General features: G+C 43.6%; 1 protein-coding gene across 1 annotated transcript; it reads left to right on the top strand.

Annotated features, from left to right (window-relative positions):
• The first annotated feature begins 106 nt into the window (after nt 1–106).
• slc16a10 (solute carrier family 16 member 10) lies at nt 107–23,671 on the top strand. Its single transcript, XM_067241509.1, has 6 exons — nt 107–850; nt 12,455–12,599; nt 13,483–13,912; nt 18,851–18,994; nt 19,441–19,669; nt 20,429–23,671. Exons 1-6 carry the CDS (start codon nt 517–519, stop codon nt 20,671–20,673), a joined length of 1,527 nt encoding a protein of 508 aa, XP_067097610.1. The 5' UTR covers nt 107–516; the 3' UTR covers nt 20,674–23,671.
• Nucleotides 23,672–24,149: the final 478 nt, after the last annotated feature.

Here is a 24,149-nt window from a genome sequence, read left to right as displayed (position 1 = left end):
AGAAGAGGTCGCTGGCAAATAATATTTTGAAAAACGTTGACTAGGGTTGACTAATTTACCAGGTGAATTTTAGGGAGTTAAATACTTGTTCAGTACACTACTAATTGAGCTTCACCATAGTATATTGTGTCGTATCCAACTTCTCTTCGTCGGTCTTTGCTGTGTAGCCTACGTTTAGCAGAAACTTAAATTGCTCAGTAGAAAAACGTAGTCACAGTATTTAAATGTGCTGAGTGACGTGGCCAATCAGAGACTGGAACCGGCGAATGTTGCCATGTCCCGCCTCTACGGTATCTATTTATACAATATTGCAAGCCTGGCTTGAGTACAGTGTAGGCAAAAGCCAGAGATATTACATCGCTGCAGATGAGTGTTCAATTTAGAGCAATTCTTTGTTTGGACATAATCTTAAAATTTGTGTCAAGACAAATTTGTGAACATATGAATATAATCAGTATTTAAATAAAATACGACTTTCAAGAGCTGTCAACTTACACATTGTGAGACCGGCAAGAAATGACAGAAGGTAACAAAATGATCGAAAATGAACCTAAAGACTCGGTCGCAGAAAAGAGCGAGATGCAGTCAGAGGACAAACGTTTAGAAGACACAGAGGAGGAGAAGAAGGAAAACGGGGAAAGCAAAGGTAACCTACAGGAGCAATCCTCCGAAGCTGCAGAAGAGCCAGAGTTCGAGCCCCCTGAAGGTGGCTGGGGATGGGTGGTGATGTTGGCTGCTATGTGGTGCAACGGAGCGGTGTTTGGAATCCAGAACGCATTCGGCATCCTTTTCGTTTCCCTTCTCAAAGAATTTGGCTCTGAAGAAGACGAAGACCTCAGGTTCAAAACAGGTGAGTAGGCTAATCTACACGTGGAGCTAGGAATACTGTAGGCTACTGGCTAGTCCAGGCGGCAAACCGTCACAGCATGTGAAACTTCTCTGTACAGTAATGGGCTACAGTAATCTTAGCTATAACGGAATAAGACAATCTCGCACTTCTTGAATGGCTGTCGAGTCGAGAAGAAACGACAATGTGCATATCCTAAATGCACAAATAATGAAGGAAATCTATTCATGTCACAAGAAATACAAGTTAGTGATATTTAACAGCCCAAATCTTAGTCATGCAACCACCCAAAGCATGCCACATTTTTCATTGAGACACTAGCCAAACATGGTGTGAGTTTTTAAGTCAATGACTGCCTCCTCAAATTGGTAAACCCCAGAAGTTTAACAGTTCCATATGGGGTAACCCTAGCTTAATCTATCTATTGTACCTGCATGACTTAGTTTAAATGCCCAGTCAAAAGAACCAGACTGGACCAGTATCAGTCAGACATTGTCGTATTTTATGTATATGATAAATCATAAACGCCTCAAGATCTATAAAATCCTCTCTGTGACTAATCAAGCCTTTTTATACAGAAAATCAACAAGTCCCTTGCTGGACTGGCATAGGGTGTAGGCCCTGTCATAAGGATTGCATCAGTGTAACTTCTCCAGCTGTCACCCCACTTCTAAATTCCCTGCACTAGGATGTGTCTTAGTGTGTCTTGGAGGTCAATTTATAGCTGATTACTCTAGAACTAGGCCATGGGTGTCTTCCTGCCAGAAGACAGGGAACACAAAGGCAGTGCAGATAAATGTACATAATGGTGAATGTGGCTACAACATGTATAGACCTAGTTCACTTGTCACATTTACGTTTACATATCATTAACATAAGCTAAAATATCACTTCATATAAACATTTTTCAAAGACTGTTACATCGACTGACAGACAGCCGATGTCCTGTTAGTGTCGTATGTGTTCCATCAGTTGGACTTGAAATCAGTAAACACTCATTCTTTTCTCAAACAATTCCCAGAGAAGGAAGTCTACTGTCCTCTTCACCTCTGACTCCTGTGTTTCCTGTTGTGAGCATGAGGTGAAGTGACAGCAGACATGTCAGTTGGAGAACATCTAAGTATGAACATGTTTTGTTGAACAAATGCCACTTAACCTGACAGGAAGTCTAGAAGAAGTTGAGGAAGTGTAGAGGAAAGTCTGGCATGGCAAGGTTGAAAGGATCGTAGACCTGATTAGACTGGCAACCCCAGTAGTCTTGAATCTTCTTGAAGGATCATAGTTCCTGCTGTCTATTGGTATAGTAGATGTAGGCGTAGTGTTGGACTGGCCCTATCATCTCTAGACTGTAGACTCTTGTTTCATGAGATTCAGTTACTGGCTGTTAAGAAAATAAAGTTAGAAATGGACTATCAATCCTGTGTACTTTAAATAAACATTGTTTTCTTAGGATAGAACAACATCTATATAATGACGAATTTGGCAAATCGAGTTGTTTACAAAGGAAACGGTTGAGTTTGACAGGGGAGTCGGGACTCATGTTAAAATAGTTTGAGAGGGAAACTGTGTAGAGGTTTGTGTGAAAATGTATAAACATTTGGAGTCAGTTGGCTGAGCGGTTAGAGAATCGGGCTAGTAATCAGAAGGTCGCCGGTTCGATTCCCGGCTGTGCCTAATGACGTTGTGTCCTTGGGCAAGGCACTTCACCCTACTTGCCTCGGGGGAATGTCCCTGTACTTACTGTAAATCGCTCTGGATAAGAGCGTCTGCTAAATGACTAAATGTAATGTAATTTGGGGTACAGTGAGTCATTTTAGCATAGGAAAGAAAGAGATGACATGTTAAGAGCTTCATCTCAGATTGGGGAACGGTTGGATCGCATCTGGCACACTCCAGGAATCAGAAGCAGAATTGAGTAAGTCTGAAAGTTGCAATCCCAGTCAAAGTGTGCTGGTTTCACTCTCACAACAACATGAAGGGCATGGAAAAGTATATTTGGCTTCATGCTACCCATGATGACATCACACTATAATCATTTATTCGGGCTAATACAATTTGTTGGGTTTAATGGGGTTAAACGGGTATTTAGGTCAATCAAGTTTACATCAGAGTCTGTTTAATTTAGCAGAGGGTTGATACTTAATTTCTGACTATGAAATGATACAGACTATGCCAGTGAGAATAGAAACATGTTCATTTTGAGATTCCCTTGAAGTATTTCTGTTGGAGAATGTGTCAAATACAACAGGTGTTGAAATGCTAGCAGCACAGAAACCTAGCACATGTCCAAGCTTGCTATGGGCTATCCCCTGTTATCTTACAAAGTGGTGTGCAACCAGCTACGAGTTTCCACGAATGCTAGGTAAAAGTTGCTACTTGTCATTTCCACGGCGCCACATAGAAACCAGTTAGGAAAGTTGAAACCCACATATACTAGTACTTGTCATGGCATGTAATGCCCCTCAAATGTCTCACAAGCTGTCATACCTCAATAACCCCCCTTCAGGATCTGGGCTTTTAGTACAGTCCCTGCACACCCCCGCTCCCGGGGGACAGTGGTAGGACCTTTTAATCTTTGCCCACCCCCTGGTGGAAACAGAATGGCCGCCACTTGATGCCTATTCAGCCTGCCCAATTGGCAGAATAAACAAATTATTATTAGCTAATCTGGTGGTGAAAGCCATGAGGGGACAGTGCATGTGGAGGGACCTCGTTGATCCGATGACGGGTACATCAAGGAAAGAGAGCTGTCTAGATGCTATTGTGAAAAACAGAAACAGAAACCATGGACAGCAGCTATGTTTTCAATTGTTGGTTTCCATTACTCCTGTACAAAGCATTCCATTTGAAGAAGAAGGCTGCAGATCACAGCAGGTTCACTATGAGAGCATTTATGAAAAGAATTTTGGCAATCATGCCGCACAAAATCTGACCATAACTGAATCATGGTGTAACTTTGAGGGTCAAGAATGTGCCTGAATGAAAAGCTCCTCAAAATCAATATTGGTGTATCAGAGAGCTGGCCACTACGCTGTTTGTAGCCTATAATCCTCCAAGCGCAAAGTAATTTGTTTTGCCTGCTTACGATTAATCACTCATGAATTGAGTGAAATCTGCCAGAGTTGGACCTCATTCCTTCCCACCTGTTCCCTTGGTGACCCCATTTGGATCCTGAACGAACAGTTCATGTGTATAGAGACCACTTAAGCCACTCCGTTTGGCTATTTTTAGGTGTTAGTTCAGGGTTGCTGTTTACAACTGTTCGTTGGTCTCGAGTGGTTCACTCACTGATTTGACGTAGGTCGTGCCGCAGTGTTAAAATAGTAGGTAGACCCATTTGTTGAGTTTTTATTGCTTTGTGATTTAAGAGATTAATGTAGTAAAAAAAAAAAGGCTTTCAGTGCACATTACACTGGTGCTGTCAAAACAGTTAGTAGCCTGGAATTCTGCAACAGTGACTTCACCTTTTCACTCCTACAGCTGGTCCCCAGGTCTAGCTGATTTGACCCTGGCAGTGTACATCCACCTTCCTGACTGACTGTGCAGCCACCATAGGCGGAAGTCTGGCAGGGTTGGCCTTAATCAGCCAATCAATGTCCAGGATGCTGGGGTGGGGAGCATCAGGTTGGCCCCCTGCCAACTCCCTGGCCTTCACATCTGTGTAATGGGCTCATTTTTGTCCCTTAACAGATGGGTCCAAATGGGGTTGTTCCTAGGCTTCCGGCCATAAAAGCCCTTTGCCCATGGAGCCTAGCGTTAGAGCAGCTGTAAAAAAAAGAAAAAAAGAAACACAACTTTGAGCCATTTGAGCGCAAAGTTCAAAGTTCCTGACCAGTCTGTCAGAACTTCTGAATCTGAAGTAACCATCTGCTGGAACAAAAAGGGAACTCAGATTCTTTATAGTGTTTGACTAGCTAATGAAGTAAAACATGGGAAAGAGATGAAGCTGAAGAAAGTTTTTTTTGTCTCCGGACGTGAAATTGACACCAATCTCTGGGAGTTATATTTTTTAAAATATTGCTTTGACTGAGTTTGACTGCATATGGTGTCAGAGGTCTGACTGAACTGCAAATAATCACCTAAACATGGGAGAGTACAGTATAGCTACAGGTCTTGAATAAAAACGGCAGTTATGATGCAAGATCAGAGTGCAAAATACCTACTCAGATGTGTGCAGCTGAAAGACACTGCTGCCTTACACATTAACAAGTCATGCACAAAGCACCCCTCACTGAACTCAAGTAATAAACCGTTTCCTGAGCATTTGCAAGCGAGGAGGTGAGATGTGTTGCATCACAGGATCTGGATGAACGTTTGAGATAATCCCACATGCTAGCACAATGTGCACTTCCTAAAAATAATCTGCTCATCTGTCTAGTGGGGTTTATCCCTAATCTGAGTGACAGTTGAGGGACTACACGGGAAAACCCAGGGGAACCAAGAAATAGGGGGATGAGGGGAAGTCCTTCCTCTCCCCACACTGAGGTCTTCTCCTGGGGTCTAGCTCTGGTCTCTACAGTCCATGGCGGGATCTTGAAGAGAAAAACACCACCACGTCTGATTAAAGAGAATACATCTGTATCTCATGAAGGGAGCGAGCATTGTTTTTAAATTAATCGACTGATTGTATCTCTATATCACATTGTGGTTTATTCACGTATACACAACTTCATTCCAGCACTGGTTAGATAGTTGGTAACCTGTGGCTTCACTGGTCTCTTGGTTTTAATGGCTTTAATGTCTCTTAAAAATATTTACTGCCTCAGATATGTAGACATGTCTAACCAAGGTAGGTTTAAAAAAAAAAAAAAAAAAAGATTAAATGCAAGAATGGAAAAATAGTAAAACAACACGTGGACGCCAAAAACGATTATCTGCAAGCAGACAACTGTTAATGATTGACAGCGCATTTAATCTCTGTCTCACGGAAGATTGACACTGGGCTTGGGTGAAGGTTGTTGGAAGATAAAGCAGAGGGGAAGGTAAACATGCTGGCAGTGTTCAGAGCTCGCATGGCACACAACAGAAGCAGAAACAACCAACTGTTTGTCTGCGTGGTCGTGACACCATCAGCCCATAGCCTGAGGGGGTAGGAAACAGATACATAAAAGCTGTAAATAAAACCTCCTACAGCCAAACCATAACAATACATTGTCCCTGTATAGATAACCACATCACTACATCTCATTATAGCTTTTTTGTTAGATCATCAAACAAGCTCATCAAGCTAATCCACACCGATGTGTAGGAGCTGGTATATCATTGACTGTTGGGTCATTTCTGTTTATTTTTAAGGAAGCGACAACACTTTCGAATAAACATATGTTCAGATAACCATCTGTGCATGTGTCCTTACGTTCGACTGCCAACTTATATTTCATTCAGAGATTTATCTCTCTGTTCGCCAGGAATCAAGAGTTGGGAATCCAGAAATAACCAGCTGTCGTCTCACTCTAAGGACATGACAACAGCAAACAGGGTATTTTCTAGATTATCCTTGAACCCCAGTGTGTTTAAATGTTTTTGTTTTCTCACAAGTAAACTCAAAAAAAGGTCATGGCAGATCTGAGATGGATGAAGCAGTTGGATCTAGGCCTATGTGAGGATTTGCAATGTCACATTGTTCAAAACCATTTGGAACACAGATTCAGGCGAAAGTGGGTAAAGCCTAAATGAAAAACATGCGTGAATGCTGGCCTCCCGCCATTTTGTTGTATGCTTGAAAAGAGGTGGGAAGGAAACTACCCAATCACCATCAGCCCTGTGCAGCCCCTCCCCCTTCTCACAGGACTCCCATTTAACATGTTACACATGGGGCCTTTTGCTCGCCAAGCAAATTCAGATCTGTTTTTCCTTCCTTTCGCTGCGTATCGTGACTTACTATCGGGAACCCTTTGTACTTTTTCACCATCTCAGCACCCCTGCGTTCCTTCACTTCCTGTGGCATGAGCAGGCGCCCTGAAAGTGAGCAGGTGTTCGAGATGAAAGCTGAATTGTGTCCAGAGTGTTCTCAAGGCTCCCAGTTTCTACTTCATCCACAGTCCAAACCCAATTCCACAGAGATCAGCCTGATGTAATGACTTCCATCCAGGGACTCTGGGAAATGAAGTTCGACTGGTGTTGTAGTCTTTTTGTCCACTCCAGCCAGATGTGTGGTGGGGTACTGAGGTCCTCCGGGCGGTCCAGGAGATTAACCAGCCATTGCTCTAATTATTTGTGTAATTGCTGGCGTGGAGCTGTGGTAACGACATAACTGGGGCTTTTCTCTTTAATGCTTGACATCACAAAGGACAGAGCTGACAAGAGGTCAATTGGAAGTCCTGGAAAAGAAAGGACGCTCGATCAGAGAGGCTAAAGTGTAAAAACTGGTTCAGCGTTCCACCAGGGTTCTGCAGAACCTCAATGTTGGCTCCTTTTCAAATGAACAAGAATCTTTTTAAGAGGACTCCCAGCTGAGGTGTCTTTGTATTTGGTCACTGTCAAACCAAGCTGTCCAGGTAACAGCATAGATTAGCATACTACTTTACTCCTGCTAATTAGTGTTTAAGTGTGTCGGACGGTTTTGAACACTTCATTTATTTCATTTAGCGGACGCTCTTATCCAGAACGACTTACAGTACGTTTAGGGACATTCCCCCGAGGCAAGTAGGATGAAGTGCCTTGCCCAAGGACAGAATGTCATTTTGCACTGCCGGGAATCGAACCAGCAACCTTTGGATTACTAGCCCAATTCCCTCACCGCTCAGCCACCTGACTCCTACTAACAAGCAACCCAGGTAGCTGAGTTATTTCAGTGTTGCAGTAATGTCACATGACAACCCCATCAGGAGACATGAGAAATTAGCTACGTGCCACGCATGCCAGTCATGCCAATCAAGCGCTATAGCAGCTGTGTGGTAAACCTGCAAACCCTAGCCCTACCATTTATCCATCTCTGGATACCGGCTACGCTACAAACTGGCAAAGTCAGCAGCCACCAAGCCTACACTCTCTGTCACACTGACAGGCATACTGGGGCATCTTACACTGCTGTACAATACAGTCTTAGAGCCCTGCGCAGAGGGTCATTGGGTCTAAATTAGTCTGGTTGATTATCCTAATGAGAGATGGCTGCTGGCTGATGGGGTTGAGGCTATGTTGCTGTGGCCCTGCCAGATAGACTGTGAGCTGTGGGCTGACATTACTTCCTCTGCATGGAGCTTGACTGGGTCTGGGCCCCACAGCCTTGGCCGGTCTGTCCTGAGTTGACTGTGCCACAGGGCCCTGAGGTGTGTGCTGCCCTGTGGGGAAGCTCTGGAGTCGGGCCAGTTTGTTACCGTCAAGCTGCAAAACCGGCTCAGATCAAACCTTTGAGTCCGGACAGAGGCAGGCGCCCTGTGGACACTGCTGCCAAAGACTAGCTTTAGGGTTAGCCTATGTCATGTAGCTTTAGCAATATCCTAAGTCATGCAGCCTTATAGTAGTAGCATAGCCAAGCACATCAAGGACTGCGGCTGATAGTCCATAACACCTAAACCTGTTAGGGTTTGTTAGATTAAGATTTCAGTCTATATTGGTGTGGTAATGTTGCCTCATCTGTTAAATGAAATAACATACATACTTTGTGTTTAAACACAAAGTATGTATGTGTGAAGTAGATACAGGAGATCGGTATCATAAACCCTCTCTTTTGTACATTTAACCCACTTATGTTATCAAATTTAAGACATGCAAACATTTTGTGACTTGTTTTCATGTGTTCTGCCCTGAATTCTGTGTTTATTTGAGATTCATTGCACACCTGGACATTCATTAAAGTTTAGGTTGGTGGAGTTCTCTAGTCTAGTGATTCATGACCCCTTTCCATGTGAGCTTCTGATGATGCAGAACCGAGTTCTAGATGGGGGAGGGACCCGGAAGGGGAGGAGGTCATTTAGTTTGAAGCCAGTGATTTACCGACATACCTTATTTCTCACTCATTTTAGTTCAATTTCCCAGCAACCGCCCAGTGTGGCCAATTTACCAACTTTTCACCTTCATTTTTGACCATTTTGGTTTTAATCTAGCGACTAGCGACAAATCAAACGACTTTCCGCAACTTAAGCAATCACCGTTTTCGTTGTTGAGCAGCAGCAAAATAATTGTAATTGTAGCCAACGTGTAATTGGTTTGGATTTACGTAATCTATTTCTTAAAGCCAATTGCGACTTCTGGTGAGATTTTCTTTTTTGAAACACTGCAACCGCCATCTTCACGGGCCCCATTAATCCTTGAATGCATTAGGACCAGGGTTGGGCGATATATCAAAAAAAATCTCCATATTGTCAAAATGTTTACGATATTCAATATATATCTATGTTTGCATTTGCATTTAAATAATAAAAAAACATGATTTTCTTTTGCCCCCATTAGAAAACAAAAAAACAATTTAGATACAACAGCTATTGTTACAAAGTACAAAATGTGTAGTTCAAATTTAAGCAGTTGCCATAACATGTTATTTGCAACTTGACAAAATTGACCTCACATGGAACCATTCATGCAGAGGTCCTTATGTGACAAGACAACAAGAAAGCAAAAGAGAGTGCCTGTGCGAGTGCAGTTTTCAGTTTTGTGAGCAGGTGCACAAACGGTGTCTGTGTGTGTGTCTGTGTGTGTGTGTGTGTGATCTTAAAACACAAACAACACAAGGACCAGCAAAAAATCGTAATAATAATAATTTTGAAGAAAAAAACATATATTCGATATTAACGATATTTCCAATTTTATATCGTCGTCAAAATTATTGCAATTCATATTCGATATATCGCCCAGCCCTAATTAGGACTCAGTGATCTGTGGTAACTTTTGAACGGTGGCAATACTAGACAGTGTAAGCACTTTCCATTGATTTGAGCTAATAGGCAGCCTCTTAGCTAGAGAAGCGTAATGTAAGATTTTTGTGTGTATTTGCTGGTTTCCATTAGGATCTGGAAACGAGACAGCTTGTTCTGTTTAATGTTCTGAGTCTGTTAGATGCACCACTGAGCTCTACTGACAGCAGATTGTGCAACAAATAACTCCCTTATCAGCTATTTTTTTTTCCTGTGAAATAAAATGTCTAATCTAATATATTCAGTCTGAGATGTGTTGGGGGGAAGGGGGGGGGGGGGGTTGAATTTGGAAATTTATCTAAAGGGTGCAAGGCACACCCAAAAAATTTTTTTCTTGTTTTCACAAACACATAAATGGGAATATATGAGAGAGAAAAAAACATCAGAATAATAAGCCGTGACACTCGGTACTCTACTTCACTGCTTCCTGAGTCCCGAGTGAACAGGTTTATTAAGACTGAGGGGATTCCTTCACGGGATCATTCAGGGAGGCAGGTCTGCTGGTGCTGGGGTGGAAGGGTTCAGTCCAGACCAGAGGCAGGAGAGGCAGCCAAGTAGACAGGAGATTTAGGGCAGCTCTGCCTGGTTCGGTCTGTCTTCCAGGGACCCCAGCAGCCTCCGGCTAACAATGTATGTCACCTGGAAAGGGAGCATCCTGATATTACATTTTCAATTTGGAATTCCTCTTGGTCTGAAGCGTAAATGCTTTTAAATCGAGAAATCCTGCAGATGAAAACGGAACAGCAATTTCCTGTTGTCTTTGTGAGATTCTTGTCCCCTTTAGTTAACTTTCATGTATTACACAGTGCTGGTTAAGTACACCGCTCAGCAAATATTAGACTTACTCAGCAAATATGACTCCAGTGGATTTTGAGGAAACTTTTCTTAGCAAGCTTCATTCCATACTGCCCTCTGCACTGCCTAGTTTTGAAGGGATATTCAAACAGTTATCAACGTAATGTTTCTACCTTCAATGGGAACGTAAACCTGCCAGGATATTGAGCAAGAGGGGGCTAGCTGAAGCTGCATAACTATTAATACATGAAGATTTATGAACATGTTATGACGCTGGTGCAGTCTGCTTTTAGTTAACGCGTTTATGAGTCACAGGTTCCCTCCATATGTCAGATAATTATGTCTAACTAAGGCCACTCTGTAGACTGAATGCTGAATGTAAGTATTTAGAAGGCTTTTCGATTCATTTTCACCAAGCCTGTCACAGCAGATGTTTCCTCTTCCTAACAAATTATTATTAAATCGTTTCCTGTTATGAGACATACATCGAAAGTTTGCTCTGGTATGTCAGTGTCTGGCTCTTGACTAGGATTTGGACTGTCTGTCATCACAACTATCTAGTAGTAGGGTCTGAGGGTGTGTAAGTATAAGTAAGCCTAGAGACACTGGAAGGGGTATGGAGACCGACTTAGAAAGTTTAAGATGAGTGATTTCAACCTCTTGAGGCCTAAGGTCTTTTCCCTCCCTGAGGGAGAATAGGACTCAGCAGTTTCAGCCAACTCGTGTCTCTTTTCCTGTCTGCTTCCCGAGATTGGTTCCTCTATGTGGGGAAACTTGTAGACGAAGCAGAAAACCTCCTACATGTCTGACCGGCGAGAATGTTGAGTTACTACACAGTGGTCCAGCCCCCTTCCTAACATGTTGTTCTCTTGGCATCACGGGTCCTCCATCCTTACTGTGGTCAAAGGCTGCTCGCTGACATGGGCACAAAGGGCTGGGTGGAATTGTGTGTTCTTTCCCCGCTCTCGCTTGTTTGTCCATTAGCCACTGTTTACTTATTTCCAACAACACAAATAAAGGCAGGAAACTATATTCTTAAGGCTCCATGCAGTGTTTATTTATCTCGAGGAGTCTTGCTAGACAGTGGCTTGCTACAGGGAGCGAGTATTCCTGCAACTTGACTTCAGCTTCTTCATGGGAAAGGTTGAGGTATAAACACCTGTCAGGACATTGTATTCTGCCTGTGTTGTGCTGTGCTGCTGTGTTGTTGATAAATGGCACAAGAGTTTGCACAAGTATTCCCATCCACCCTCCCTCCTCCTCCCCCTTCCTCCCCCTTCATGCAGGAAGGGCTGGATCCAACCTCTGGATCCAGTTGCATGTTGTCTTCAGCTTTGTGCCAAAGGCATTTGTTTTCCTCTGTGATTGTCTTGCAGCGTGGGTTCAAAGGTCATCTATGCTTTTGTGTGTGGGCACATTGCGTAGTTCCTAGTACTCTGTAGACATAGAGGCACACCCTTTTTAAACCTACAGCAGAAACCAACTCCAAAGGTCAGCTCAGTGATACAAGGACACAGAAGCTGTACCTATTAGCCTAGATGCAAAAATACAGTAAACTCACCAATCACAAACACAAGTTCATAATTCATGATTTTTGTGTTGTTGTTGTTGTTGTTGTTGTTGAAAACCACCTGTAACACATCTGCCACAGTCCTGTCTGCTCTGCTGCTTGTGTAACAGTAGAACCCGAGGGAAACGCTGCTGTTATTGTCTGCACTGTAACATGATTCTCTCCCCCTCTCTCTCCCTCTCTCTCTCTCTCTTTCTCTCTCTCTCTCTCTCTCTCTCTCTCTCTCTCTCTCTCTCTCTCTCTCTCTCTCTCTCTCTCTCTCTCTCTCTCTCTCACTCTCTCTCTCTCTCTCTCCCCCTCCCCCCCCTCTCTCTCTCTCTCTCTCTACCTCTCTCCCTCCCTCTCTCTCTCTCTCTCCCCCCCCCCCCCTCTCTCTCTCTCTCTCTGCAGCGTGGGTGGGTTCTCTTTCGATGGGGATGATCTTCTTCTGCTCTCCTATCGTCAGCGTGTTCACAGACCTGCTGGGATGTCGTATAACAGCCGTAGGCGGGGCCGCGGTGGGCCTGGTCGGCCTATTGGCCAGCTCCTTTGTCACGTAAGTGCCACCTACCTTACGACTATCTTGGGAGGAGTGGTCCTGCTATATGACGTGTGTGTGTGAGAGAGGGAGAGGGAGAGGGAGAGGGAGAGGGAGAGGGAGAGAGAGAGAGAGAGAGAGAGAGAGAGAGAGAGAGAGAGAGAGAGAGAGACAGACATGTGAATGAGCGCTGTCCCTAAACAAGAAAAAAACATTAAGACCTCTTCTCACATCTTCCTTGAGACTAGGTAGAGCAATCCCAAACTATCTGTCAGTTTTATTCTAAAATGAATAGTTTCGGTTGATAGATGACAAGGGCAGTACTGAAGTGTGAAGATGTCACTATTAACAAATAGTCATAGGTGCCTTATCAGGGACTTTGGCTGTAGCAGTGAAAGTTAACAGCTGTTTAGCTGGGGGGTCAGGTGGCTGAGCGGTGAGGGAATCAGGCTACCAATCAGAAGGTTGCCGGTTCGATTCCTGGCCGTGCAACATTATGTTGTGTCTTTGGGCAAGGCACTTCACCCTACTTGCCTCGGGGGGAATGTCCCTGTACTTACTGTAAGTCGCTCTGGATAAGAGTTACTGCTAAATGACTAAATGTAAATGTAGCTGACCACAGCTTTGTAAAAGACCTTCAATCAAACTTATCTGTGACATGGTGGTCATAATGTGGGGGAGTTGAAAAATCCGGCCAGGGCAGCAAGTTAGCGCCTCTAATCATCCATCTGAGAGAAATGTGTTTTGGAAGCCCGACAATTCAAGCAAGCATGTTCTGTGTGGGGTGAGTGGATAAGGGGAGGGAGTTCACATTATGACATGCCTGTGGTAGACTCCTTACATTCCCCGGCTTATCCTTCTCCTCTTCCTTCCCCTGAATGTCCCCCCCCCGTCCCCCCAGATCCCTGGGCCCCCTCTACTTCACCTACGGCATTGTGTTTGCCTGCGGCTGCTCCTTCGCCTACCAGCCCAGCCTGGTCATCCTGGGCCACTACTTCAAGAAACGCCTGGGCCTTGTCAACGGCATAGTGACGGCCGGCTCAAGCGCCTTCACAGTCACCCTCCCCTTGCTCCTGTCTGGTCTGCTGGAGAAGGTGGGCCTGCAGAACACCATGCGCGTCCTCAGCATCCTCATGTTCATCCTCATGCTGGCTAGCCTCACCTACACGCCCCTGCTGCCCAGCCCTCACAAGGCCTCCGGGAGTGGCCGGCGCTGCCCTTCCATGAAGCAGGTGTTCAACGTCAACATCTGGAAGTCCCTGGGCTACCGCATCTGGGCCTTCGGAGTCCCCGCAGCCCTCTACGGGTACTTTGTGCCTTATGTCCACCTGGTGAGTTGGAGATTTGATGCTTTTGAATTTATTCAAACTCTATTCCCACTAATGATTCCTAATATTCCTACGAATTCCTACGACCATTTAGTGTGTTTTGGGGTCACGTAGCTTTCCAAACGTAGGTTAAATATCTAAACGTGTTTCTGTTAATGTCTCCCTGTGTGTCAGTGTGTCGAAGGTTACCATCATATAGGAAAAACACAGACTATAAGAAGCCATGTGTAGCTGCCACCTGGTGGGGGAGCTGATGTTGTCTGACAGTGTCGGTCTAGAACCCAGGAGAGAAATCCAGTTTCCTGGTTGAACCTGAGTTTGGGTCGTTTATCTGGCTTAGAGGGGGATCCAGTGGAGAGGAGAGGTCAGGGGTCACCAGCAGGAGTAGAGCTCCACAAACACAGACAATTCCAGATAGGAAAACACATTAGTGTCTGGGGCTGTTAGTGTGAAAGGTGAGAGGAAGGGTTTATCACAACACAGAGATCCATGACGTATGCCAGTGTTACTGTGTTCAGATATGGATCTGATCTGAAAACTGTTCTTTTTTAAATCTGTTTCTAGCTTGGTTTCACCAAAACACTGTTTTTATAAAGAGCTGCTCGTTTTCCTCCTCGTGGTCAAGATCAACTCGGTTGATTTTTAAAAGCCATTTAAGCCTCCTAACTGAACCTGGAATGTCAATATTTAAAGAACCTGACAGCTGCTGTGTTTTCAGAGGATCCATCAGTCTTAAAATAGGATAAAAAATATATTCTAGAGAATATATAGAGAGAATATATATATATATATATATATAGAGAGAGAGAGAGAGAGAGAGAGAGAGAGAGGCGTCAGGTTTCCTAGAAATATTTCAGAAAGCTACAATTCAGAGTGTCAAGGTTGTGTCATCCTTCCGTCTAAATGCTAAGATTTTCAAACGTTCTAGATTCTGCTGGTCTGCATACCAGAGAGATGCAGTACTTCACAGCAACTCCATAATCCCACCGGAACACCTGCTTGAAGGTTCCGCTGTGTGGTCTGAGGACGGTAAGCAAATATGGCAGCAAGGCTTGACCGAGGGGGAGACAGGGAGCTCTGGTTGCAGACCAAGCACAGTTACATAAATACAGGTCTTTATTATTCTAGTATTCCATAGCATTTACAGGACGGAAAATAAGGTTTTGAGGAAAGCAGGATTTGGGCGGCTTTAGAGTCTTTTGTGTGATGTGGGTTCAGGAGGTGACTGTTTATTTGGGTTTGGCGACTTTGTTATTACAGGAAGGTCAGGTTCTTCTAGGGATCCAAACCCTGGGTTTTCCCAACACTTCTCCAGTGTCTGCTACCCCAGCTGGGACACCCACAGGCCCTGTCCATCCCTTAGAATTGAGCCTTGAGAAGACTGTGGATCCATGTGGTGAGAGGATGGATGTGGCCTTGGCCCTTCAGGAAGGGAGAGCACAGGCCTGGTGTACAGGGGCCAGCCCAGCCTGCCTAGTTTAGTGGGTAGCGCTAGCTGTTTTTACCCCCCCCTGGCTGCTCTGAGCTCAGCTCCTCAGCACCGCTGTTCTTGTGACTAGTACATCTGTGTACTCGCATTATCCAGAGCCAAGGCCCCTTCCTATCAGGACAAGATTGTTGCAGTGTAAAGTCCTGCCGGAGCAGGGCCTGTCACACCTGGCCAGGTACTCCTGATAGGTAACATGACCCCCTTTCATGTTACCCACGACTGTGGTTTGTGGAAGTCTGATAATAGAAGGTGTAGTAAATGTTGTAACTATGTACACAGTATCCAAACTCCACTTCACTAAAAGGCCATTTCCATTTCTGTTCAACAAAGTACATCTGTGTGGCCTGCTTATGCAGTGTATTACCAAGACGTCTAAACGAGAAAATTAAATTATTTTAAAAAAGGAGGATTGTCAGGAACAACCCAGTGGTGTCCTGCTGATATTTTGCTGCTGTTTGACTTTAGTCCTGCGTTTGTGTGTATGTGTGTGTGTCTGTCTGTTTATTCAGCATGTGTTTATTTAAATGTGATCAAAGACTCACAAGCACTCTGAGTCAACATCCCTCAAGGTTTTAGGGTGAATCTGGACGTGTGTTGGCTGTGGGCTGTGTGTTTTTGTTAAAGGAACAAGGACCTCTGGGATTTGTCCAATCCTTGTTGTTTGACAAACCATTGTCTTATCTAGAAAAAATATTCAGATTATAAAATAACAAATCAGGAATGTGGGCTGCCCATGAAATGAAAGCGACAGCTGTAACTGACGTTAGATACTGAATGACCACAGCTCTGGTCTGGAGGTAGGGAGAGATATACTGTATGCTAGTTTCTCTCATCTGTAAAACGATTCAGAGATCTGATGCTAGTGTGAATGACTGGAGTGTAGCAGGGATTCATAGCCTGACAATCCCTGCTGCCTAGCCCTGCTGCCTATCCCTGCCGTCTGGCCCTGCTGCCTAGCCCTGCTGCCTAGCCCTGCTGTCTGGCCCTGCCGTCTGGCCCTGCTGCCTAGCCCTGCCATCTAGCCCTGCTGCCTAGCCCTGCCATCTAGCCCTGCTGCCTAGCCCTGCCGTCTGGCCCTGCTGCCTAGCCCTGCTGTCTGGCCCTGCCGTCTAACCCTGCTGCCTAGCCCTGCCGTCTGGCCCTGCTGCCTAGCCCTGCTGTCTAACCCTGCTGCCTAGCCCTGCTGTCTGGCCCTGCTGTCTGGCCCTGCCGTCTAACCCTGCTGCCTAGCCCTGCTGTCTGGCCCTGCTGTCTGGCCCTGCCGTCTAACCCTGCTGTCAGCCCTGCTGAATGAGGAAAGCTGCACATGATTCCTGTCTGGTCGAGTGTGTGTCAGCAGAGGCCTTTTTGTGACACGGCAGGATTTGTGCTGACCAACTACAGATTCATGCCACCTCCTGCAGTGTTTCTGTTGTATATATAGGAAATGGAGGGTCAAAGTTTTTGTTTATGTTTTTATGACGCGTATCATACACTGTTACTGATAAGATAATCTCCTGATGTTGTGGTGAACTTACTCAGTGAGGAGGGTTAGCTTGGCGGTAGCTCTGAATACTGTAGTACTGCATCCCTTAAAAAATTAGTAGGTAATTATTTATGAGTCTAAAAGGAAATGACTTTGAGAGGAAGCCAAAAACCTGACATGGGAGATAAAAAGAAGAAAAAAAAAAGAAGAAAGAATTTAATCTGCACAATATGGTATTTTCAGCCACAGGGTTCTGGCTGCTATCAAATCACAATTTTATTTGTATCCCTTTTCCCAAGCAGTGTCCCAGAAAGCTTCACATACGCCCGTAGAACTGCACCTAAACCAACCTAAACCCTCAAGGAAGACAAGGAAAAACTCCCAGGAAAACTCAGAAATTCAGTGAGGGATCCCCTCTTCCTTCCATCAGGGCTGGATGCCGGCATCATCACAAGCCCTTAATCCTTGTCATACTTGGGATAGTAACAGTGAAGGGATGCTTTTTATAAATGTTGGGATTGAGTCTGACTATAATGCTGTCCTGTCAGAGACCCTGGTCCCATATGGTGCAGTTTTAAAAGTCATCTCCCCTGAGGCAAACTGACCGGGTCGAGGTGAATGTTTCACACGCTGTTCACATTTAGGACTCCACCCTGTTAACTGCATCAATCACCCTTGTTCAAGTGATCCGCTCTCAGCCCACTCCTGCAACCCCCCAGGACCATGTGGAACAGAACGCCTCAGAGCAGAAAACTAGGAATGGAAAAAGATCTGTTGTTGTTCTATAAAGACTGATAAATCATCCAGGAGAGATTGATGGATCCCGGTGTGACCTGCAGGGATGACAGGAAGGGGGAGAAGGAGGGGAAGGAGGAGTAATAGAGGTTCTTTGACTCAGGGACCGAAAGGGATGTAGCATCCCTGGAGGACGTAGCTGCTGGCGGGTCTCCAGGTAGAGGGGCCTCCCTGCCTCTCTGGTCCTCGGCATGTTTTCCTCCTGGCCTTTCCTGCCGGTGGGTCTCTCATGTTGGGTTTAATGGGGCGGGGGAACGGGGAAGGCTGACTCCTGAAACACAACTATCTGGTTTCCTTCTCCTCAGCTGTGGGCAACATGTAGTCAAGCCCTGATAGGCTGCTCGGCGTCCTCCCCTTGACTGTAACATGAGCGGAGTCTGCTGTGGCGCTCACGCTGTGGTAAATACGGTAAAATGCATCGATGAACGGTTTGAAATGAGTTGTTTGAAATGGCTTGAGATGGGGGTGTGAGATGAGGCGATGCCAGGGTCCCTCCCTTGTGAAACATGAGTGATGTAGAGAAGAGGGAGGCCTCTCCTCTCTGGGGTGTCGGGAAAAATTGGGAAATTGTAGAACCCCTTAAACTGGCCCCAACTCTCCGCCCCACACCTCCATGAACATGTACAGCACAGTTCATTCCCCAAATCTTACATGCAGAACTCTGAACTCTGAAAAGGGTTAGTATAATCCTGCATACTCACACAAAGGGAAACGGCACCAAGGACAAACATAAAATTCCCACAGTCTAAGACCTTTGATTGCATTCTGCATTAAATAGTTGCCTCTTCAGTATGAAACATGAGTTTTTACAGCCTTAGCAAACGAATGAATTTGGCGTTTGTTCTGGGTATTATTGTGAGGTATTCAACCAGACTTCATTCAATTAAGTGTGTGGCAGCTGTGGTCTGAGTAACTTGGTTCCTGCCGCATCCTCTGACTCACAGCCTACTCCACACTCGTTACTTTATGTTACTTTATATTATATTTTATTGCATACTGTACAGTTTTTGTTCGAATTTTGTAGTATATTGTTGTAAATATCAGACATTTTTTCATACTTTTTATAAATATTTAAAGACTGCACACACTTTTTGTATATGTTTACTGTATGCACCGACCCACCAAAGTAAATTCCTTGTTGTGTAAACTACTTGGCTATTAAACAGTTTTCTGATTGTGATCCTGTCTGTAGATGAAACACGTGGAGGAACGCTTCGGGAAGGACGCCAACAAGGAGGTCCTGCTCATGTGCATCGGCGTCACGTCCGGTGTGGGACGTCTCATCTTCGGCAGGGTGGCCGACTACGTCCAAGGGGTCAACAAGGTCTACCTGCAGGTAAGACTGGGGGTGCCGGTTCTACCTGCAGGTAAGACTGGGGGTGCTGGTTCTACCTGCAGGTAAGACTGGGGGTGCTGGTTCTACCTGCAGGTAAGACTGGGGGTGCCGGTTCTACCTGCAGGTAAGACTGGGGGTGCCGGTTCTACCTGCAGGTAATACTGGGGGTGCTGGTTCTACCTGCAGGTAATACTGGGGGTGCTGGTTCTACCTGCAGGTAATACTGGGGGTGCTGGTTCTACCTGCAGGTAATACTGGGGGTGCTGGTTCTACCTGCAGGTAAGACTGGGGGTGCTGGTTCTACCTGCAGGTAATACTGGGGGTGCCGGTTCGCAGGGGAGCATGGCTTCTCCTTGCTAGGCCTCTGAACAACCATTCACGGTCAGTCGGTCACGGTGATGATGATCAGTGGTAAAGACTGAGGATTCCTGCTACTTCCTCCCCAGGTGTCGTCCTTCCTGGTCATCGGCGTCATGTCCATGATGATCCCACTGTGCAACATCTTCGGAGGGCTGATCGCCGTGTGCCTGTTGATGGGGTTGTTTGACGGCTGCTTCATCTGCATCATGGCCCCCATCGCCTTCGAGCTGGTGGGCTCCAAGGATGTATCCCAGGCCATCGGTTTCCTACTGGGCATGATGTCTGTGCCCATGACGGTGGGACCTCCAATTGCAGGTACTTAACAAAATCAAGGGGCTGGGTGTTCAGAAGTCGAAGGAGCAGGTTATAAATTGCTCTCTTTTGCCATCTGGTGGTTGTACATAGTATACTTTTTTTGTCAGACGGTGTCTGCTGGAAGGTTTTGCATCGAAAGGTTCTTAAACACGAGGATGATCCATCAGTCTCCTGACAGTTTAATACCGTACGATGTCAACTGCATGCGAGAGGGGAAAGTTTCAAAGTACCAGCCTGGTGTTAAAATGTACAGTTTATGTAACAATGTATAAACAGCGAGGACAGTGTATATACATTTCACACTCTGGAATGTGCTAGGACAAACATCTATTCATCTTTACCCAACAGTCATGTGCCACCTCTTTAACCTGTGCTATAGACAAGGCATACATTTTGCTCCTAAATAGACCAGCTTTCCAGGAAAAGAAGGCTGAGTGATCCACCTCCAAGCTCAGACTGAGAGGCTGTGATTGTCCAGGACACTTGTCTTCCAAGTTGTCATCAAATTCTATAATGTTACTACGCTGCAATGTTGTTGCAACATATATTGATATGTTGTGTTAAACTAGTGCATTTTACACACTCCTTACCAGATAATCTTGCCATTATTGTGCATCATGGAAATCCTGTGGTTGTAAATTCCAGATGCTAATGCAGCTACTGTATCTGTCTCTCTCTTTTTCTCTCTCTCACCCACCCACCCCCGCCCTCCTCCAACCACACACACACACACATGTACACACACTTCTGTCTGTCCAGGGTTCCTAAGAGACAGGCTGGGTAGCTACGACGTTGCCTTCTACCTGGCAGGTATCCCCCCCATCATCGGTGGAGCAGTGCTGTGTCTGATCCCGTGGGTGGAGGCGAGGCGCAAGAGGAGAGAGGCGGAGGAGGCGCTGCGGAGGGGAGACGCCTCTGACAAAATGCTGGACTGTGAGAAGAACAGTTTATCTCAGGGAGACGCAACACAGACCAAGGCTTTAGACTCTGAATCTGTTCTTTAGGTTTTCAAAACACACTTAAGAAATGCACAGACAGACACATAAATACTCAGTCACACCTATAGACACAGATGAGACGGCTGACAAAAAATATTTTTTAACACTATAGATGTCACAGTAGAAAGTAATTTACTTTGTGGATATGAGCTAACATATTTCAAAGGCTTCCTTTGCGAGATTATGTGAATATGCTGATGTTGGATGCATATCAGTTAAACTCTTAGATACTCGACAATTTTACACAAATGTGATCATTTTACATCAACCTGCTGTTGAATTAACTTGAAGATAAAAATGGAAAGTAGGAAATGTCACATTTTATAGTGTATTGAAGGGAACAAAGGATTCACTTGGGGTTTACAGCTTTTTAAAGGCATCAAACATTCATTTTACTTACAAATAGTAGTGGCCAGTCTTACTTCGAAATTTTTTATTGGCTTCTGTTGGGAATTTAGTTATATTCTGTGAAGGCCATTTAGACTATTGGGAGAGAAAAAAATTTTTTTATGAAAAACTGACATTTGTCTGACCAAGACTAGATGATGCATTTGACATGAATTGTAATTTAAACAGGGAATCATTTATCGGTCCATGAATGTCCAATGAAATTTTATTTTTTCATAGAATGGCCTGTTGGTTTTTATACGTCTTACTACATGCCAAATGAATGCTTGAGGATTTTTTTTGTAATATTTTAATGAAAAATATTAACGTCACTTCAAAGAAGTGCTTTACGAAATGATAGGTTGGTGGTCTTTTGTAGAAGGATTTCACGATTGTCTTATTTCAAAGGTGCTTGAACACCACAAGAAAGCAGCTTTAAGCACAACTGATTCCATCCAACCAATGCGATCAGAAATGTCAACATCTCAAGGCTTTTGTCTGAACATAAGTCAGACTTCTCTGTAGGCTGGATTCATCTTATTTTTGAATTGTTTGTTGATTATTCATCATTAATTTATGTAGAAATGACCACTGACAGTGCCTAAGGATGCTAGGCAGTGTTTAGTGTCATTGCCATTGTCATGTTTGTAAACACGATTTAGCCAAAACAGGACAGAATCTTGAAAAGTGAAGGATCAACATAAATGGATTTGTAGGAAGTAATTGATGCTTTTACATGTATGAATGATTATTGTGATTTTACCTTTAAGGTTGGCAGTATTTCTTCCCCCCATATTAGTCTAAACCAATGAATGAATTTTATATACAAGTATATAGTTTCCACCATATATCAATTAAGTATTTACAAATGTAGATACAGATTAAGTCAAGTTAACAATTGACTATGTGCTCAGTCAGTTGGTATCTTTTAGATAAATGTTTATTTTAATTCTCGTATTTTTCATATTTTGTATTTATTTTTTCTAGAATATTTAGATAATGTAATGCCATAATTAGTGGTTATCTGCCCAAAGTTTATAATAGTATTCAATATATTGAAGGCAGATTGGGAAAGTATTTTGAAAGTGCCCTTGTAGATGGCCAACTTACATGATTTAATGTGTATTTTTATCCACAATTCATGTAACCAAACCAGCTAGAACATTTGGGAAATGGTCACTTGCATTTCAGAAATAAAATTTAAAAAACTAAGTGTTATTTACAAAAACTCAACTGTAAAGACCTGACAATCCGACAAACCACTAAACATGTCAAAAGTCTGGCAAAATTGCTAAACACAAGGCTCCACCATAAAACACCAGTGGGTCAGTGATGTTTCAAGACACGGCTTTGTCTACCTCAAATGTAATGAAGATTTCTGGTATTTTGTCCTACAGCAACAGCTATTGTAGAATTAAAAGCTTTAATGTGAAAACCATTAGGAAACTTGACCATTATGTTTTCCATCATAGTATTTCATGCAGAGACAATCCAAAATGTAACAATTTAGACCTTGTGAAAGAGTCTGTCAGCCTTGCCAACTTCACTGTTTACCTTTCTTAGGTGTGGTGCTGTTTATATTTGAGTGGAACTAAAGCAATCTTTTGTGAACTGTGGAAAGCAAATAGTTCTGATAAGAAAGCTTACAATTGAATATAGCTCTATTTTACCAATGAAATACCCTAGATTATGTTTTAGTTTAATATTATGGAATTAGGTTCCACAAAAGTGTTGGGGAGATGGTGGTGTTGGGGGGGGGGGGGGGGGGTCTGATTGTTTGGCATTCACCAAATCATACTGCTTAGTTTAGTTTAGCACATTTAATTCCTTCCATGCATTTATTCTTTTATATATATCTTTTACAGAATTTGTACCTCTGAGGTTGATGAAAAGACTTCTTTGCCATACTCCCTACAAATTGTTTTAAACTAGTTGTTTCAGAAATCATTACTTGAATATCATTTTTTTGACATCCAAAGACGTCACTTTTTGGGAATGTCTCAGTATATGCGAGAGACAAAATATTAGTCTATGCATGTTCGATTTTACTACGGGGCTGAAGACCAAAATAATCTGCATATAGTGTCATAATGTGGCTGCTCAAGTTGGTTTTAGATAAGGCTACACATTATCCAAAATATTGCTTTATACAAATGTAATTAAATGTTTTTGAAATGATGTTCTAACTAAATGACACTTACACAAATGTGTGTATACTGTTATAAAATACTCAAAATTGCTGCTTAAATCCCAATTTTGTTGTGTTTTTGTTTCTAGTTTGTGCCAAAATGGATTTGCTTGTAGTTTTTATTTTTGTCCTTATAGGCTTGTGTTAACAGTTCAATATTTTGCTATCAAATGCTTGTTTTTGATTTAATAATATGCAATGTACCACAGTGCTATGTGCAATGTAGTGCAAAATACAACAGAAATTAAATATTATTTTTAACTAAGTAAAAAGCGATGTTGTGTTCCCGACTCATCAGTCCTTTGTCTAGTTGTTTTTATTGGGTTAACAAAATAATTTACAACATTTTCTGTGCAATATGTATTAAACTTCATTTATGCATTAAACTTGTTGTGTGTGATAGCCAGGAAATTAAAAAAAAAGAATTACAAGATATTATATTGATCATACCACCAAATAGCCTACAGATTTAAAGTAAAGAAACAAGCCTGGTTTGAAAATGTAAGAAATAGAAAGTACAGATATTTGTGTGCATTTTTTTTGATTGAATGTAAGAAGTTGCCAGAAAATGTACAGTGAAGTAAAGTATTGATACCAGAAAAATCTATCAAGAAAATCAGTCACGCAAGGTAACAAACAGGCAGGTCTAGAGAAAACTGGAGTGAAAAATGCTGGATAAATTGAGGAGTAACACAAGAGTAGTAACGCACCCTCTCCTATTTTATTGCTTAATTACATAACACTGCGTCATGTTAAGACCAGGGGTATGAGTGTGACCACAGTACATGGAAATTAAAGTTCTTGCCCTGTCTATGGCACTAGAGGTCGCCCTTTTCGCGAGTCTCAAACATCGGACTGGTGCTGTAAACTGACGCTGCATCTGCTGATCACATCATCAACAGTGCAG

The sequence above is a fragment of the Osmerus mordax genome, chromosome 8 (genome assembly GCF_038355195.1).
Source record: "Osmerus mordax isolate fOsmMor3 chromosome 8, fOsmMor3.pri, whole genome shotgun sequence".
Lineage (NCBI taxonomy): Eukaryota > Metazoa > Chordata > Actinopteri > Osmeriformes > Osmeridae > Osmerus > Osmerus mordax.
Note: the sequence above shows the minus strand (reverse complement) of the source record. Positions and strands in the feature narration are given on the sequence as shown.

What these genes read in the sequence shown, in the direction of transcription:
- slc16a10 (XM_067241509.1), top strand. Translation starts at nt 517, where the DNA reads ATGACAGAAGGTAACAAAATGATCGAAAATGAACCTAAAGACTCGGTC. An exon ending in TTGGCCAGCTCCTTTGTCAC is followed by an intron (nt 12,600 to 13,482) that starts GTAAGTGCCACC and finishes CCGTCCCCCCAG; the next exon opens with ATCCCTGGGCCCCCTCTACT. An exon ending in TTGTGCCTTATGTCCACCTG is followed by an intron (nt 13,913 to 18,850) that starts GTGAGTTGGAGA and finishes TCCTGTCTGTAG; the next exon opens with ATGAAACACGTGGAGGAACG.